This window comes from Acanthaster planci, linkage group LG04 (assembly GCF_054643075.1).
Source record: "Acanthaster planci isolate LZ-2023a linkage group LG04, COTS_SCS, whole genome shotgun sequence".
NCBI lineage: Eukaryota > Metazoa > Echinodermata > Asteroidea > Valvatida > Acanthasteridae > Acanthaster > Acanthaster planci.
Genome location: NC_141780.1, coordinates 1,275,491 through 1,292,510, shown reverse-complemented (window position 1 = coordinate 1,292,510; position 17,020 = coordinate 1,275,491). Strand labels below are relative to the sequence as shown.

Below are 17,020 nucleotides of genomic sequence, written 5' to 3'. Positions count from 1 at the left end.
CATTTCAGTTAATCAATTAACAGGTGGTTAGGGTAGGCACACTCCCATTGGTCAACAGATTTTCACATCAAGTACAAGTTTTGATGTAATATATATTAACTGATATGATCACGAGAGAAAACTCGGCCTTGCCTTATCGTTGACATGGAAAACAGAAACCTATGCGACTACTTACGAGACACATATTTTGAGGAATAGAAAAGCTCTTTGAGAAAACGAAGATAAAATTTAGGACATTGAAAAAAAATAATATAAGAAAAATAATATAGAATCAAAGATAAGAGGGTGAATAGAATCTTGGACGCAAAGACATGCGCACTATGATACCGCTCGCCATGTTGATATAACAACAAAATCCTAATCAGCTATTAATGAGATGGTATACTTGTCTGACAAATAAGCACATGACAATTATCAAATGTCTTCTGATATTTGCAAGATAGCGTCATGTTGTAATCATTGTTATGTACATAATATTCCTAAGTTAGATTTACACGGAACTCTCAGTAAAGCCCTTTTTGAACAGGCCTTTCAATAAAGATTGACGTCCCCGGTGCCACTGAAGGACAAAAGGTGCGACGATTTGCCAAAGTGGTCCAAAGTTTGGTTTGTATCTCTGACGATACTCGAGCACGAACACTGACCTTTGACTAATGACACTTTTCTTTATTTGCTGGGAGGGAATGGGCCTAACACTTTATGCAATTAACTTGTTGTGTGGCCATCTTTTACCTGCCTACAAAATCAAAACCGTGAACAGGTAAGGCTTATAAGCAGATGCCAAAGATTGTTCTCGGGCCTGACTCTTTGTTGCAGTAAAAGACACGCGGCTATATAGTACGCTTTGATGCATGTTAGATGACTGCGTTTCGTTTTTAACCATGACAAGTTCAGATGGTCCTTTCCTAAATAGACTTTCAGGTTGTATTCTACATGTGCTGTGTCCTTTGTAGCGTGCAAGCCCTGTTCTCAATGTGTCATATTCTTCCAGCATTTTCACCCACGCTGCTTCGCAAATTGAATGGAATTATCTATCTGCGTCATAAGCAAGTGTCTGCAAAACCGCTAAGAACAAAAAATAATTTGCCTGGCGAAACAGTTTCAAAGCTCCACTTTGCTTTGTGTATGACTTTTGCTTAGTCCATCTCCGACTTCTACAGAGCAGCTTGATGAAATTTTAGTCCAACATTTTAGCCCAGTTCTTTACCTTGTAAGAAAACAGTTCAGTACATAATATCCCTATATTTTTATTATGTCATTTAAGAGGCCTTTGACATGCGATGACAATTGGGAAAAGTTCAGAACAGTTACATTTTCATAGGTTGTGAAATAAATGCAGTCACAGGTCTACAGCGGTTTGCAGTAAGGTCAAGATGTACTTCGGTTATGTATAAAATGCAACCACCGCATGTTCTCGAAAAACTATTTACATGATAAGCCAAATCACCTGTTTTGCGCGGATCAGGTTTACCTACATAAAACTTTCCTCCATTTTCCTTTACCAATCCGGATACGAAAATAACCAAAGCTATACGCGAATTTACAAGCTAGACGTAAATTGGATTTTAAAACGTGAAAGGTGGGATAAAGGAATGTGGAATTTGAATAATTTTTAGAACTCTTAATATTAATTGGTACAATTGTTATGCAGTCATGGACACGCCCACTTCGTTGCTGTTGATTTTCTGTTGCTTCTCGTTGCAAATTGCAGCTACAACTCAAACAGGTAAGCAAATCTTTTCATGAAATGTTTCATGAAAATAACATACTAAGAAATCTTTAGCAAGCCAAGGAAGCTCTTCAAGTCAGCGTTTCCAGACACTAAGGGCTTTGTTTATTATTACGTAATTTATCAGAACGACTACAAATGCATGGCCTTTTGCTGATTTCTATTTTAAAAGTCACCATTTAATAAAAAGGAGCTAATTCCTCAAGCAAGTTGGCCGTAAGCGGGCAAACATATAATTAGCTTGTACTGAATCTTGAATTTGAGTCTGGGCAAAGTGAATATTTTCCCTGAAATTGTCAGGAAAGCAGTAGGCGGTAGTGCCGTTTCTAAAGAGTCTGAGATTTCAATTGTTAAAAGAGAAACCATGCCCAGGCGCCTCCACTGGATATGTTGTTGCAATAGTGTGAAAATAGGCGCTGCAACAAACGCCGTAATTGCACCAGATCCTAATACTCACCGCCAATAACTAACGAGGCTTTAGGTCAGTAGTTGGAACCTGGGTGTAATATATTATCGTATTATGTAATATGTGCGTATTTCGCTTATAACGGAGGTTTATCTTAACCAATTGAGAAATTTTGCCTTGAATAAAACAAACTTCAAGGCCACAAATTTTTTGCCGGAAGTTGAATAACCTTTCAAATATTATTGTTTCAAATGGGGAAAAAATTGAGTGCTCATGACCGAATGTAATTGCTGCTGAAAATGTTATTTAATTAAAGTGCCTATTATAGTGCATCACCAGCATGCTTACTACTATGGCATTTTGTTGTAATAGCCTCGCTTCATGTTAACATGTTAGTCGAACTGGTTACACCAAAGGGGTTTTACACAATTGTCGCTCCATGCAGAAAATGACTACAGCTATGTGCTTCAGCACTACAAGCGTTTCTGGGATGACTTGGATGACGAAGACATTAAGAGAATAGGGGTCAAGATGCGAACTCCAGATTTTAGTAAGGATTTCTTCACCCAACCTCTGGATCACTTTGAAGTCCTGACCACAGAAACATTCCCCCAACCATTTTATGTGGTCGACCAGTACTGGAAGAAGCCGAACGGCCCTGTGTTCCTGTATATCGGCGGGGAATGGAACGTACGTGCGTCAGAATTTACCAATGGTAATGTCCACTCTTTCCTGAAAACTAACTTTTTTCCAGTTTCGAGATATTTTGATGCATTCTTGCCAAAAGTAAATTCAGGCAATTCTTAAAAACGCTTGACAAAAAACGCAGGAGTAAATTTTGAGGTTTAAATAAATCCTGTCTGTGTTACCTTCACTGCTCCGTTAAAAAAAGTCAAATTGGTAACAAAAAGTATGACGACTTGGAATGTCCCGAAGACGAGGCAACAATTTTGAGAATGGTTTCACATCTTCACAAAATCGTACCAATATTAAGGCATAGGAAAACAGTCTATTGATCCTCTTAGAATGTTTGTTGAATGACCAATTAGAGAACCCAGGTTTAGGCCAAGCTGAAATTTGCCATTATCATTCACAACACTTTTCCACCAATAGGGTAAAATATTCTTTGAATATGAGAAAACTCTTAGAGGCTGCCGTGAAACATTTTTTTTGTCCGCTGACATCTCCAATCATTATTAGTTCAACCTCAAGTGCGTGCGTGTTGGTGCTAGAGTTTCATGGCACCTGTGGTATTTCGTTGGACCTCAAATTTCTTAACGTCGCCGGCATGTAGCCCTTGACAAAGTACCGATTGTTCTTATTGAGTAAAATCGGCACTGACCAAGCAGCTTCACGAAGATGGAAAAACAAGTGCAGGCAGAAAAACACTGAACTGAATAATCACACAAAAAAATTCACACTGTTTTGCTTCTACATGTGCACTCGATACTGATTGACTTGATTTGGGCGATGGTATATAACGAGACTACATCAACCCACGGGCGTTGCTAGACCATTTTTAATGGGGGGGACAAGAATTTGTCCACGGCCCGTCACGCAAAATGAGTGCCCTGTATCCCCCTTCCTTTCATGTTCATTCTCCGCTTTTTCGTTTTTTATTTGCCGAGAGACCATGATTTTGCCGACAAAACTAACCAATGGAGGTGTGTGACAACCCCTGACAACTGCCCCTCTAGCGACGCCCGTGCACCCAACCAGTAAATTATAACATTAAGGCCAAACACATAGTTCTATTGGTATTCAATTAAAAAAAAATTGTTATCAATTTGTGTCGTCCATAGGCAACATGGTCGATTTGGCAGAGAAATATGGCGCCCTCATATTAGCAGTTGAGCATCGATTCTACAGGAACTTTGAGAACGCCGAAAGTATGTCCCTCGATCAGTTGAACTACCTATCCAGCCATCAAGCGTAAGTCAAGATTTTCAGTTTCACAAGACAGTGAAAAGGTCAAATTAGAGGGGTATGAGTCTATAGGAAACATTCTTGTAATGGAATATGTTTTATTTTACGTGTCTACATAGCCTTGCAGACCTTGCTGCCTTCCGTGAGTTTGCGACCAAGAAGTTTAATTTGACGGAGAGGAACTTATGGATTAGTTTCGGCTGTTCGTACTCAGGAATGCTGTCGGCCTGGCTCAGGCTTAAGGTATTTTAATCAATCCACACGTTTTGTTTAGGCAATTATTTTTAGCATTTTATAGACTCCTGCAGTAAAGTCTTGCAATTAACCTCTTCTATTCGTCTGTCATCTTTCATAAAAATCAGACGCGGCGCACGAAGTGTTTTAGGGCTAAGAAGACCATCGGTATCCACGGCCTCAACATTTAACCACAGTGTATTCGTTTATTAAGCGCAGATTCCATACGATATCATTGTGTCCAAATGCGCTGCACAACAGACATGCACTAAACTACAACGCAATTATGTTATGTATAAAGTTCGGCATAAGTTATTTTTCGACCACGGTGGTTATACTTGACCTAACATAAGAGTTGTGAAGAATTGTTGGAGCAGGGAACCATACTCCAGCGTCACTGTTTAAACAAAAGAAAATGTTTCAGTAATCTGTGAGTAGTTAGATGTCATACTAGCGTCCATGACAACATCTAACAACAAATTCTCACCTTGAATTTTGCTGCAGTACCCTCATTTGATCCACGGGGCTGTGTCATCGTCCGGCCCGCTACGGGCAGTGGCGAACTTCAAAGAATACAACGAGATAGTCACGACAGCATTTGGAGACCCCGTGGCGAAAGGTTCTGAGCAGGTGCGTGTCCTCATTACCATAATTAATTTGAAGATAAAACTAATTAACTTATAAAGGGGAGTAGATGAGGGAGAGGACAGGATACCTCCCCCCGCTTTATTAGCATCTGATATACTCGATCCCAGGTGATGAACAAAGGCACGGATTTTGATGTTATATATTGGATCTTGTCAGTTCAGTAACACTGAGAACGGTGGACCAAAAGTACCTAAAGCGTCAGTACACCATTTTGATTGAAGCATGTAAGTTTACAAATCATTTATACGACGGACATTATAATTATGTTCTGAACAACGTCTTTCAGAATGTATGTAATTCGATGTTCTTCCAAACGTTTTTCGAATTATCACGCGCGGGCAACTTCACTGGTCTTCCCCGTCTTCCATTTTAACCGCTATGGATTCATGTCTGTGAGCAAAGTTGTAAGCAAGAACCTTTCGTTGTTTTAGTGTGTGTCTCGCATCAGGGCAGCATTCAAAACCTTTCGCAACAAGGTGGATAACGAACAATACACCGAGCTTCAGCAAGCGTTCAATTCCTGTCGCCCTCTGACGAACATCAACGACAGGAGGTTATTGGCAAGCACTCTTCAGAACCCATTCATGGCTGCCGTACAGTACAACTTACCAGGCTACTTCAATGTCGAAGCTGTCTGCAACATAATGACGAACGAGTCATATCCAGATGCTTTTGAGGCATTGAGAGCCATCTATTTCAAACCAGTAGGTGGATGTTCATACGATTATCTACGGTATCTTTTAGCCGTAGGTGTGCAATTCGGGGGGTTGTCACTTTCAAATTAGACAGGTTTCAACCTCGCAAACAAACCATGCAGGGTCATGCTGGAGTAAACCATCCCAAAACACCCAAAGTTTCGCAGGTGTACTATGAAGCTGTAGACTGCATCAAGAATTTAGTCCCTTTCATTGTCCATTTGTAACATGTAAGCCTACTTGTCTTCAACACAGCGCTCTCACCCCAAAGCACGGTTTGGGTATACATGTTGCTCTTTGTAATTTGGAACCTGATGCAGTGGTTCGAGGAATACGTCCCCCAAATAGGTTAGGTAGTGTCATAGCTAATCCTTATTACATGACCGTAGAGCTGTGGTCGTAGCTCGATGATATGCCTGACCCGAACGAAGTATCTTTAAAGAGCTGCCAGAGTTTTCTCTCAAGATTATCTAGTGCTTTTAACTTAATAACGACTCTGTCTCATCCGCAAACTATGGCGCAGGGCGTTAACGCCATTGTGCCTCTAACATCGATAATTCCATGCACTGGGTAAAGAAAGACGGTTCAACTTGGGATTGTGATCTCTCTAGGAACTTGAACATTCTCTTTGCAGACCTACTGGGACCAATATCAATGTCAGGATTTTTCATACGACGGGTACACTAGCTACTATCGAAACACCTCCCGTGTGACGACTGGTAGACCGTGGCTGTATCAGACGTGCAGTCAGTATGGCTTCTGTACGTGACGTTTGTTTGTTTCCATATTTTAATCACACAGTTTGGGTTAGAACCTAAAATTGACTTTAACAACTGGGTGCTTATTTTACTGGTTGATGAAAAGAGACGCTATTCAGGAGTAACTTTGCAAGCCTAATGCCGTTACCTGGTTTGCACGGATCGGTTAGTTCAGCATCACAAAAATGACGCAATTTTAGATGTTTCCCAACCTCGATTGGTGTGGAGATGAGTTATTTAAAGCACAAATTCCACCCAATCCGTTCCGGTTTACAATAATACTTTGGACACTCTTCGGTAATCTTGCTTAAATTTGAAAGTGGGGAATAGAGTTAAAAAGTACACGGTATAAGGGAACAGAGATCTGTATGTCAGCTGTTTTTAAATAAGTGGGTACACTTTTACGATTGATTATTGAGTAGAAAACCCTGGAGTTAATTTTTCCAGGATAAAAAAGAATCAAAGCCGTTATGCATTTCTCTTTTCAGACCAAACGTGTGACAGTGACACCAACTGCATGTTTACGGACCTTTATGACCTTAACATCTCGCTCCAGTTTTGTAAGGACGTCTTTGGAATCGACGGTCCTCAGGTGCTTGGCCACGTCGATTGGACCAACTCCTTCTATGGCTCAGATATGCCATGGGGCTCTAGGATAGTGTTTGCAAACGGTACATTGCAACTGTAATTGGTTATGATTATCGGGAGAGTCAGTAACTGAAAATAAATGTTTTTGGAAGGAAATTAAAAGAATCAATATACACGTATTATGCTCTTCGTAGTAATAATATTTCTTGCTTAATACCCTGGTGATAATGTCAAATGTTAGTTTATTGTTCATGGTTATTAACGCAAATACCAACCAAATTATTTTGTTCATACCATTGGTTGAATAATATTGTTGTTGAATGGAATTTGAAAAAAAAATTCTGTTGTATTCTATTATGTTTAAATTATTTTTATTATACATTGATACTGTACTTTCATGTTTGCAAATTGCGATCGCTCAACGTGACCCTGAGAAAATCGCCTAGCCCCCCTTTCTTTTCTTGTTTACAGGCGACCTGGACCCCTGGCACGCGCTCGGTGTCAAAAATGATCTGAGCGATTCCATGAAGTCCATCATGATCAGAGGAGGTGCGCATTGTCAGGACATAGTGCCGGTCACGAGTTACGATTCAGATGCCCTCAAAGCTGGAAGAACTGTAAGTTATCTAAGAGACGACAACCTGGGAATGTGTGCCAACACATATTCCAGGTATTTGGAGGCATCTTCAGAAAATCTCTGCTTTTTAATGAAAAGTTTCCGCATTAAAAGCACGAAAGCGATGTAATCAATACTCTTGGAGTTTTGTTGACGTTACGTGAAAGATACACCCTAGGCCAATATTTTCATGGACAATGAATCGCACCAGAATTACTTACAAGTCAATGAAACTTTCTGTCGAATGCAGCTCATATCCAATTTGGCAACGAGAATTCATTTTAATCAACGAGTAGAAAAATTTGTACCTGCACCGGAAAATAACAGGTAATAAAGGACCAAAGGGGGACACCAAAAAGAACAACCGTGTAGCACTCTGGACCCATTAATTTGCGTGAGTCAAACTCATTCTTGGAACACGTACATATCAATACGCATGACAGAGGACGTGGGAAAAGATTTCCTGCTTCCTTGGAGCAAGGAAACAGAGCCTGCTTGTTTCGCGCGGATCCGGATTGCTATCAGTTGATGTTGGTTCATCGACGCCCGAGTAATGGATAGAGCGACCTAGCGTTGGGATCACTTATCGAAATCCATATCAGTGTGAAACCATGGAGCTATACAAATGGGCCCCAGGACGCTATACCTTGAGACGTGTCTTCCCAAAATGCTGCCGACTTCGTCTATTTTGCCCTAAACCGACCTCTTATGTCTTTCTCTGTCTCCTTCTCACAGGCCATCGAGAATGAAGTCAAAAAGTGGTTGGAGAATCCCGGGCTGTACCAAGACCCTGACTGCCCGTCTACTGGGGGCGTGGGGCACCCCTTCCATCTTACCCTGCTGGTGGTTGGACTTCTTGGCGGTTGCTTAAAGCACTAATTTTCACGATGTCGTGATAAGTTGTGATTGGAAGTTGGAGATTAGATTTGGTTGTCTACAATTTGCTTACTGTACCATTAAAAAATCTCCTTCGTTACTAATTTCCCCCTCCGTTTGAGTCTAAGGTTGGCTTTTAGTCTTAGTTTATAGAAGCTGGTTTTAATAGGCCTATTGCCCTAGAAATCGAATCAGCCTAGTACGATTTGGCAAACGGATTCCTCAATCTGTCTCCAGTGGATGTATATATCTGTATGAAACAAATATAGATGGCGACAAATCTTAAAACACGTTGAAGTGTTTGCTTAAGGCATTTACAGGTAGTCTGCAAAATCAAAATCACTGTACTGTCTTCAGGTGAGGTCAGTCATTGATTGTATTCACACACCAAATTTCCAGCGCTTCTAAAATTTTATTTGAGCTTTTGAAGTGATCATAAAATGAATATGTAATTGAATTCCCATGAATGAGTATTTTCTTGACAGTACTGACTAATAATCAGATGATAACCACTGTACAAAAATGTTATTGAATATAATTATTTTACTCCTCAACAGGTCTTGTAACGTTAACAAAAAAAGGAGAAGCATAACCGCAAAAATGTTTACCGTCCATCTAAATCCATTATCAACTGTGAAATGTTTATCCATGAGGGAAATAAATTCCCTTGAAGGAAAATAATAATCGGTAAAATGAGGCATATACATATACTAACAATTTTATGTCTACATGTTTGTGTTATCTGTTCACTAAAAAACACATACTGACTCGTGCATATAACTGACGTTCTTTTAACTATATAACTTGTAAAAATTTAGGTATACAGGTCTGCGGTTGACATGGGTGGACCTTTGTCTCTGTTTAACTGTTCCTAGTGAGCCTAGTTGCCATGAAAACACGACGCGAAGAATGTTGAGCTAGTCAGCTTCAACTCAAATTGCCAACTGTTGCATTTGGGCTGGAGGTTGTAGACACAGGCTCAATACTGCTACCATCCGTTGGGGTTTGGCCCTGAGGACGTTGGTTTCTCGTCAACGGGCACGTGACCCATCTGCAGGCGTCATCGCGGCCACCACAATGGCGGGAACACGTCATCAGCCGCACCACCTGAAACTGGTTCTCGTGATGCAACACGCAGCCATCACCAAAGAGCGCCCTCTTTACATCGCCAAAGCAGTATCTCCGCGGGTCGTTACGGCGGCCATGGCATTTGACGATCTTGGTGAAGGGCAGGGCGCCCCGTCCAAAGTGAAAGGGAAAAGTTAATGACTGGCAGTCAGTGGAAAAAATGGATAAGTACCTACACCATTCAATACCTACACCAGCAACTGTCATTCTATTACCTTTCGACATAATTTTCATCATGAATGTTATCTTTAACTCTACAAACAACTGTTTTATTTTGGCAATGTCGGTATCAACAAATTGGTTTCATTGTTTCACACTGCTGATTTACAGATTTCATCGGCATGTATTTCAATCGTGTAATAAGCTTCACAAAGTACAGGTTTCGGGTCTGATGTGGAGAAAGTTCCTGAATGTTATTGTCCTGCATTGTGCCATCCAGTATCACATCAGCTATTCAAGTTCCCTCTCACTACTCAAATGGCTGTTAATCGTGAAATTAAATTTTGCCGAGGGAAACACGGCAAACTTTGAATTTACGCACGGTATAGTAAAGGCCAAGTTCATTCAGCTATATTTATCAACTACCGGTCAATTTCGTTTGGTGACCAGTGTACAGAATAAATGCTGGGTACCAGGCAATATCAACTGGCAGTTTTAATCCGCTCCGAGCGAAAAGAGGGCTTTTTTTTACTCACCGCATAGGCGCGCCATAAGGCGCGCAAGTATATGGGTGTTTGACGTGGAGCACGCTGAGTACACGTAACTAATTTATTCCAGCATGTATGGAGTTTGCGTACATGCAGAATACATGCAAGAACCCGCTTGTAACCACTTGTGTTTATTTCCGCCGATCAGGGGTGCACTTTAGCTCGGGGCGGATATATAGTTGCAGATAGGGTACCGCTTTTCTAGAGGTGGGGATTAGCCTTCATTGCCGGTCCTCGAACGTTTTTATTATTTGGACATATTTATATAACGGGTTTTACCCTTACGCAACGTATATATTACTAATAAACACTGTATGCTCAGTGCTTGAAAATATTTGGACATACTTTTTAAAAGCCTTTACGGGAACCAGTCTGCAAGTGGGAGCATTTAAGGTAAGTCTTGAAGGTTTGCATGGTGAAGAGGTATAATAGAAAGTAGGTTTGCGGTAGCACCATGGACGTATCTCTTTCGTGAGAACCACAAATACTCAGGCTCACGAAAGAGATACGTCCATGGTGCTACCGCAAACCTACTTTCTATTATGGGAGCATTTACATTTACGGGTTCAGGGTGCTTCAATCTGTTAGTGTTAATCATTGGATACCAGCGGGGGCGCCCTACTGAACGGAGAGCGGGATGGTAAAAGCAAAGTCCTGTGAAGCACTTACCTTGCAATCACAGCTTCTTGCATACATTCCCAGCAGACCTTGCTTTTGTTTTATTGTTAAGAGTGAGCGATGCTGGAACCAGGAGCAGCCCCACATGAAATTGAGATGGTTTTCCACAAAGACGTGTCGACCAGTTTCCAGCAAGCTGGAACAATGGCCATAATCATTTGGTACGTTAGCCAAGTGGACGAAACCTTTGTTAGGGGAACGAAAATGGAAGATTTGAAATTATGAAACGTATGGTGCCCTGGAGGGACATCACCAAACGTCAATATTGCCGTCAATATTCACGACCAAATTGATGACTCGCTCTCTGGTCGCGAATGTTGTCGTCAATAATCACAACCAAATTCACGACTCGTTGTATTTCCTGTCGCAGATATTGCCGCGATTTTTCTCCAGGAAGCTTAGCTGAAATGATGTGTGAACGCGCACGCGCAATGACCTACATTTTTTGGCTTGATCTCAAGTCGTTATTCGGCTGGGCAATTTTGGCACAACGCAGGGGGTACAACGTTAAAAACAATTGCTGTGTCTATAGCCCAGCAACTACCTGGCTTGCTGGGAAAAAAATTCGCGGCAATATTTGCCACTGCAGATACAACGAGTCGTGAATTTGGTCGCAAATATTGGCGTCAATATTGACGATTTGAAATGTCCCTCCAGGGCCACCATAGAAAAGTCCACTTCCAAGTGGATACTTATTTTGCCAAAACATAGGGAAACTTTCTTCAAAAGTTAATTATATTCTACTACAAGAAAATTCGAAATATAAATTACTGAATGGTCAATTAGCTGAAAGTACTTGTAAAATTAAAAAATGCTGTTCTACTGCTAAAAGAGGTGTGTGGTTAATTTACATAATTATATCCAAAACTGCATGAAGCACTCGTGAATGATTCGCATTGTTGGAAGTTCCGTAAGGTGTACCTGTGAAGATGTAAGACCGTCGTTTCACCACCTCCAAGTCCGTTTTAATTCGGCTGGTAACCAGGACCACAGTGTTACCTTCCTTAGCAAAGGCGTGCCCCTTGAACACACGTTTGACGTAGACCGAAAGGACGATGGTTTCGTTGGGAGGTGGGCGGAGCTCCAACAGTTCGTTGACACGATGGTAGTTTTCGAGTGACAAACTGGACGTCGTTTTGCTCAGCACTTTGCCAACCAGAACTGTTTGTCAGAGAGATAGACAAGAGATGGTGTTGAAAGCGACAAAGAAAATCAGAGCTAGAAAATGAAACGACGGACGACCCATTTTGAAAACATTATGGTCTGGTGGTATCAAACACATCAGCAAGTTTTTCGATACTTTATCGATGGTAGTTCTATAAACTGATGTTTGCCATTCGATATACATGTACATGCGTTTAACTCGTCGATCGTTGTTTGGAGCAGTTATGTCCTTCGTTCGCGAAAGGCCCAGTCCGTAAATCCATTTACATCTCGACAGTCTGCGACGACATTGTCTCGGCGCCTAAACTTTTTTCTCTGTAAAACGACCATTGATAACAGTGGTTCACGGTGACCATATCATGAGCATGAGTTTGTACAATAGACTTACAATAGTCCGAGTCGGGCAGTAGACTGCAACGAACGTGAACTTTAGCTTACTGTGTCAGCTTTTTGCACGTTTGTTAACAAGTGACTGCCCTGCGATGAGTAAACAAAACTAAAACTTAAACAAAACAACATAATTATTAAAAAAAATTCAGGGACGATGATTGACTAAAAGTTAACTCCTGTTCTCACGAATGTGTAAAATTAGCTTCAGGATGTCCTAAATTTATTCTGTAGGCCTACTTGCAGATTTAACATGATAAAACGTTCATACAATTCCACCTTAAATCTCCCGTATTCACCAAAATAGTCATCTAGTACAGAGGCGTAAATCTGTGCTGGAAATGGGGGGGGGGAATGGGCGATGGGTAAAGGTGGGACGGTCCTGCCATGAAAATTTGAAAATCTTGGGAGGGGGCTACACCTTGACACTGTAATAGGGGCGATATCTATGATAAATATGTACATCTGTAATGTGTATCAAATTCATGCAAAATCTTACGTCAGAGTTGCATATTTATGGATTTTCAAGAAATGTTTTCCCGTTTTAGCGAACTGAACATTTCAGTCGCTGGAAAATCCTAAACATTCATCACCATGCACCCTTATTTTTTTACTCATCACAATAAAGTGTGTGGGGGAAAGGATTCAGTAGCCCCCTACCACCACCTCAAAAGGGGGGGGTGATACCCCCAACCCCCTCCAGGGATTTACGACCAGCTGGTCGTCTATCAAGTTCTTGTAGGTGGCACATGTCGTATAGCAAAACAGAAATAAAGGTAGCTGGAAATGACAGAGACTAAAAACCTATTTAAAAAGTAGGAAATGTATACGATGATAATCAGTTCATTGTATTTTTGCAGGTGCAAGTTTATCAGTTCGTTGTCAGAGAGAAATTTTAATGATTTATTTGAGTGAGGTCAAAGTAATGCTGTCAGATTTACCACGTGTGGTGGGCCCAGCTGTCACAGAGCTCATGCTTAACGCTTACACGCGGGTGGGGGTGGGGTTACCGGCAGCCAGGCGGGACGGAGAGCAAATTCACCGTTCTTGCACAAGACATCGGTAAATCATTTCAGGATGTGAATTAAGACAAGAAAACAAAATACTTGGCGATCATGCCAATAAACAAAAGGTGTTGAGATCTTAGTAACGAAAATAGTGTAGTGGGAGCTTTCCATTGTTGGCTGAGGTAAAAGCAACGGTTTGCCAGTTCCAGGGTGGACTCATGACGTCCTAAGATTAGGGGGCGGGGGCTAATGTGGAAGGGGGAACCAATGGCGTTTGACGTTACATGATACTGTATGTGACGTTGCACCACACTCATTGGCTCATTTGAGCCGTTTCGGCGTACCTGCCACACTAAGATCATGTCCATCATGCATCAATCGTATTCGTTTATGTCCTTAGCAGGTTGACCGAAAAACATGAACCACGGCCCCGCGGTCCCTGAATTACACCATGAGTTCAATGCATCCCGGGGCGATGGGAGTATATATCTCCCACTTTTTGTGGTGGGGGATTATCCCCCTACTTTTTGTAATGAGCAAAAAAATTACAGCGGATTGTAAGGAATTTTTTGGACTTCTCAACGACTGAAAATATTTTCAACATTACTCAAAACAATTAAAAACAATTATAAATATGCCGTTCTGATGTAAGAATCTGCATGAATGTAATACACATAACGGATGTACATTTGTATCAAAAACAACGCCCCTACAAGTTTACATGGTGTCAGCCCCCCGCTTTTCAAATTGCCATGGCTGGGCAAGTCATCCCTGCCTCCAACAAATCTCCATCCCTATTCCCCCAATTTCCGGCACAAAATATACGCCACTGGTGAAAACAAAACAGCCCAAACAAAGACTAAAAAAACCAAAAGCCTTTTTTCGCGGACAGCTCCAAATTTCGAACGAAAGCCTAGTTTTGCATGTGCAATCTCTTGTCCGTTACAGTCTTTTTCCCCCTCTATACATACAATAACGGTTTGTTTTTTTACATCAAGCGACACGGATAACCGACTTTTGTGACAGACGAAAGACCAACTACCAGAAAAATAATCCCTCATTCAGTTTCTTATATTCATTCTCACCCTGATGAATACCATTTTGTCCACCCTCACCCCAAGTATATAGAGTCATCTTACCAAAGTCTGCCTCACAGAAATGTTCTTGGGGGTGCTTCTGAACGAAGAAGAAGGACTCCTCAGAAATGTGAACAGTTGAAGCCAGCAGGAGCCAAAAGCTCAAGGCCAAGGCGAGCGAGAGGGTTTGGTGCAACATCCCGAGGCGTAGGTCTACCTTGTATTACCCACGCACTACTTTTTAGCCCACCAACCGGCGTTAAAGACCACTCTAACCCATTGGGTCCATTTCTCGACGAAATGTTGTGACCAATCAGAAGTTGCGGTAATATCTTCGACTGATAAGAATCCCGCCGAATTTGCATAAACATCAGACACATTATCTTCTAAGTCATTTCCTTTTGGAAAGGTGAAACCCTCTCCTTAACTTTCTCATTTAGTGAACAAAGACTTCGTAAGGTTAAAGTGAGCTGCGTGTTTTCAGTGTTTTGATGGGCTTCGTATGTTTTACTTATGTTCTCCTTTAAACATATATCTACACTTATAAGGCTTGGCAGCTGTTGAACTTTGTCATTAGATCCCATGTTAAGATGATTTATGTTGTTTTCCCGAAAACAAACGTGCAGATTCTGTTGTATGTTGGCATTCCATACTTTTTTTTTACATTTTTTGTTTTTTGTTTTGCGGGATGGGTGGAATGAACCTTCTTAATTGTTCGGGAGTCAGACGTTAGTTAAAAGGGATATGCACGGTACATATTTTAATCCTTTCGTTTTTATTTGTGCCACTAAGTTGTCAAAGATGGGCTTATTTCTATTATTTATTTGAAAATTATGGAAATAAAGTTTAATCCAGATAGAGCAAGCCATGACATTGAACACTTTGCATCACCTATCCTTATATTCTTGCAATGAAGTAGCATCGCGTAATCAAATATCTTTATTTTTTCTACTGACCGACTCTCTCCAAGACCCCCATTAGAACCATGAACTTAATAAGAAACGCCCTGAAGACCCAATTTACCACATTATATTTTTAAAGTTTCTTTCCAAAGAATTTAAGTAGAACACATTTTAAACGGAGAAGCACTTCACATAGTCATTAGCACTCAAGCAAAGTGTGTGCTGGGGCAAAAAAATGGGACTTTTTATATAATACTTTATGGCTTTTATAACGGGTGGGGCTACATTTTGGAGCATTTATAAGCTATTAAAAGGGAGGGAAAAGACCATTCTTTTATTCCTTTTCCAAAAAGCAAATTTTGGTTCCTGTGGAGGGGGGGGCATGGCTCCCAGTTGGCCCGACCCCAGATCCGTCCGTTTTCAAGGAGTTATTAACTTGCAAGTTAAATGTACTTTGTACATATGTTGTATACATTGTTTTCGAAACTTAACATGTAGCATCGGGGATTGGGGTGGTCATGGACTTTCAACTGTACCCCGTAGTTACGAGAGAGAACGTGACGAGCCGACCTACATGTAGGGTGCGTCGCCGAGCGAGAAAATTAAGGAAGCGCCACCAAGTGCCAAGGAAACAATACTAGCGCGTAAACACACTCCGCACGCTAATAATATACGCAGCCCTTCTATATTTGGCCACAAGTCAACATGGACATGCGCAATCTGTCGCAATGAACAGCTATCTAGCTAGATCTCAGCGGGGTTGAATCGGTGCGCCTACTGTAGAGATTGACTTTGCAACAAATTCGAACAATGTACCCATATCTGACCTTTGTTTCACAGTGCTGGCCTGACTTGAGTCAACTTATGTGAAGGCTGGGATGAGTTATTAAATCAACCCCCTTCACACCGTGACACACACAGTTTTTGTTGTGGTGAGGAGTTAGAAGATGTTTGCAACAACCAAAATATTTTCAATAGCACCCAAAACAGAAGAACATTTTTTTTAAAACAAATAAACAGAGCCAAGGGTATTGCAGGAGTGTATTACATAATTAGAAATCTATTATCACCATGGAGTCACCTCATCTTCACATCCCTCCAGGGCTGTATCATGGATGGAGGAAAGATTTGTCCTCCATGGTTGCATGGTGTCAGCATCCCCCCAACCCGTTTTTAAAACTTTTATCCCCATAATTCCTACCACCTCCAGCAGCACAAATCCACGCTGCGGCCACCATGACAGTGCTTAGAGCGATGGTGGCCGGGGACGGGCGATGGCCACAGTTTACCGTCTGATCGTGGGTCAGTCTTGTAAGTTCCAGGGCCAAGTGTCGAACTCATTGCGCTTGCGCATGCGCATGTACAGCATCGCAAAAGGATAATCGAAGCACCGATTGATGATCGACCGATCATGTATGCATGCTACAGCTGATGCATGATTCATTTGATGGTCGAAGTCTAGTTTAGAAATTAGAGTAAGGAGGGGGAGCTGAGG

The 17,020-nt window shown here is 41.4% G+C and overlaps 2 protein-coding genes across 2 annotated transcripts; one reads left to right on the top strand and one right to left on the bottom strand.

Annotated features, from left to right (window-relative positions):
* Nucleotides 1-606: 606 nt before the first annotated feature.
* LOC110982154 (thymus-specific serine protease-like) lies at nt 607-9,193 on the top strand. Its single transcript, XM_022240389.2, has 11 exons — nt 607-760; nt 1,652-1,726; nt 2,581-2,850; nt 3,938-4,067; nt 4,181-4,304; nt 4,800-4,925; nt 5,375-5,647; nt 6,273-6,399; nt 6,885-7,067; nt 7,456-7,601; nt 8,336-9,193. Exons 2-11 carry the CDS (start codon nt 1,654-1,656, stop codon nt 8,477-8,479), a joined length of 1,596 nt encoding a protein of 531 aa, XP_022096081.1. The 5' UTR covers nt 607-760; nt 1,652-1,653; the 3' UTR covers nt 8,480-9,193.
* On the bottom strand, nt 8,869-16,364 carry LOC110982155 (tissue inhibitor of metalloproteinase-like). The gene is made up of 4 exons (XM_022240391.2): nt 14,687-16,364; nt 11,911-12,150; nt 10,981-11,174; nt 8,869-9,694 (listed from the first exon to the last, which is right to left on the bottom strand). Exons 1-4 carry the CDS (start codon nt 14,820-14,822, stop codon nt 9,404-9,406), a joined length of 861 nt encoding a protein of 286 aa, XP_022096083.1. The 5' UTR covers nt 14,823-16,364; the 3' UTR covers nt 8,869-9,403.
* Nucleotides 16,365-17,020: the final 656 nt, after the last annotated feature.

What these genes read in the sequence shown, in the direction of transcription:
- LOC110982154 (XM_022240389.2), top strand. Translation starts at nt 1,654, where the DNA reads ATGGACACGCCCACTTCGTTGCTGTTGATTTTCTGTTGCTTCTCGTTG. An exon ending in TACCTATCCAGCCATCAAGC is followed by an intron (nt 4,068 to 4,180) that starts GTAAGTCAAGAT and finishes GTGTCTACATAG; the next exon opens with CCTTGCAGACCTTGCTGCCT. An exon ending in GAGCCATCTATTTCAAACCA is followed by an intron (nt 5,648 to 6,272) that starts GTAGGTGGATGT and finishes TTCTCTTTGCAG; the next exon opens with ACCTACTGGGACCAATATCA.
- LOC110982155 (XM_022240391.2), bottom strand. Translation starts at nt 14,822, where the DNA reads ATGTTGCACCAAACCCTCTCGCTCGCCTTGGCCTTGAGCTTTTGGCTC. An exon ending in TTTCTGTGAGGCAGACTTTG is followed by an intron (nt 12,151 to 14,686) that starts GTAAGATGACTC and finishes TCTGACAAACAG; the next exon opens with TTCTGGTTGGCAAAGTGCTG. An exon ending in CAAGAAGCTGTGATTGCAAG is followed by an intron (nt 9,695 to 10,980) that starts GTAAGTGCTTCA and finishes CCCTTCACCAAG; the next exon opens with ATCGTCAAATGCCATGGCCG.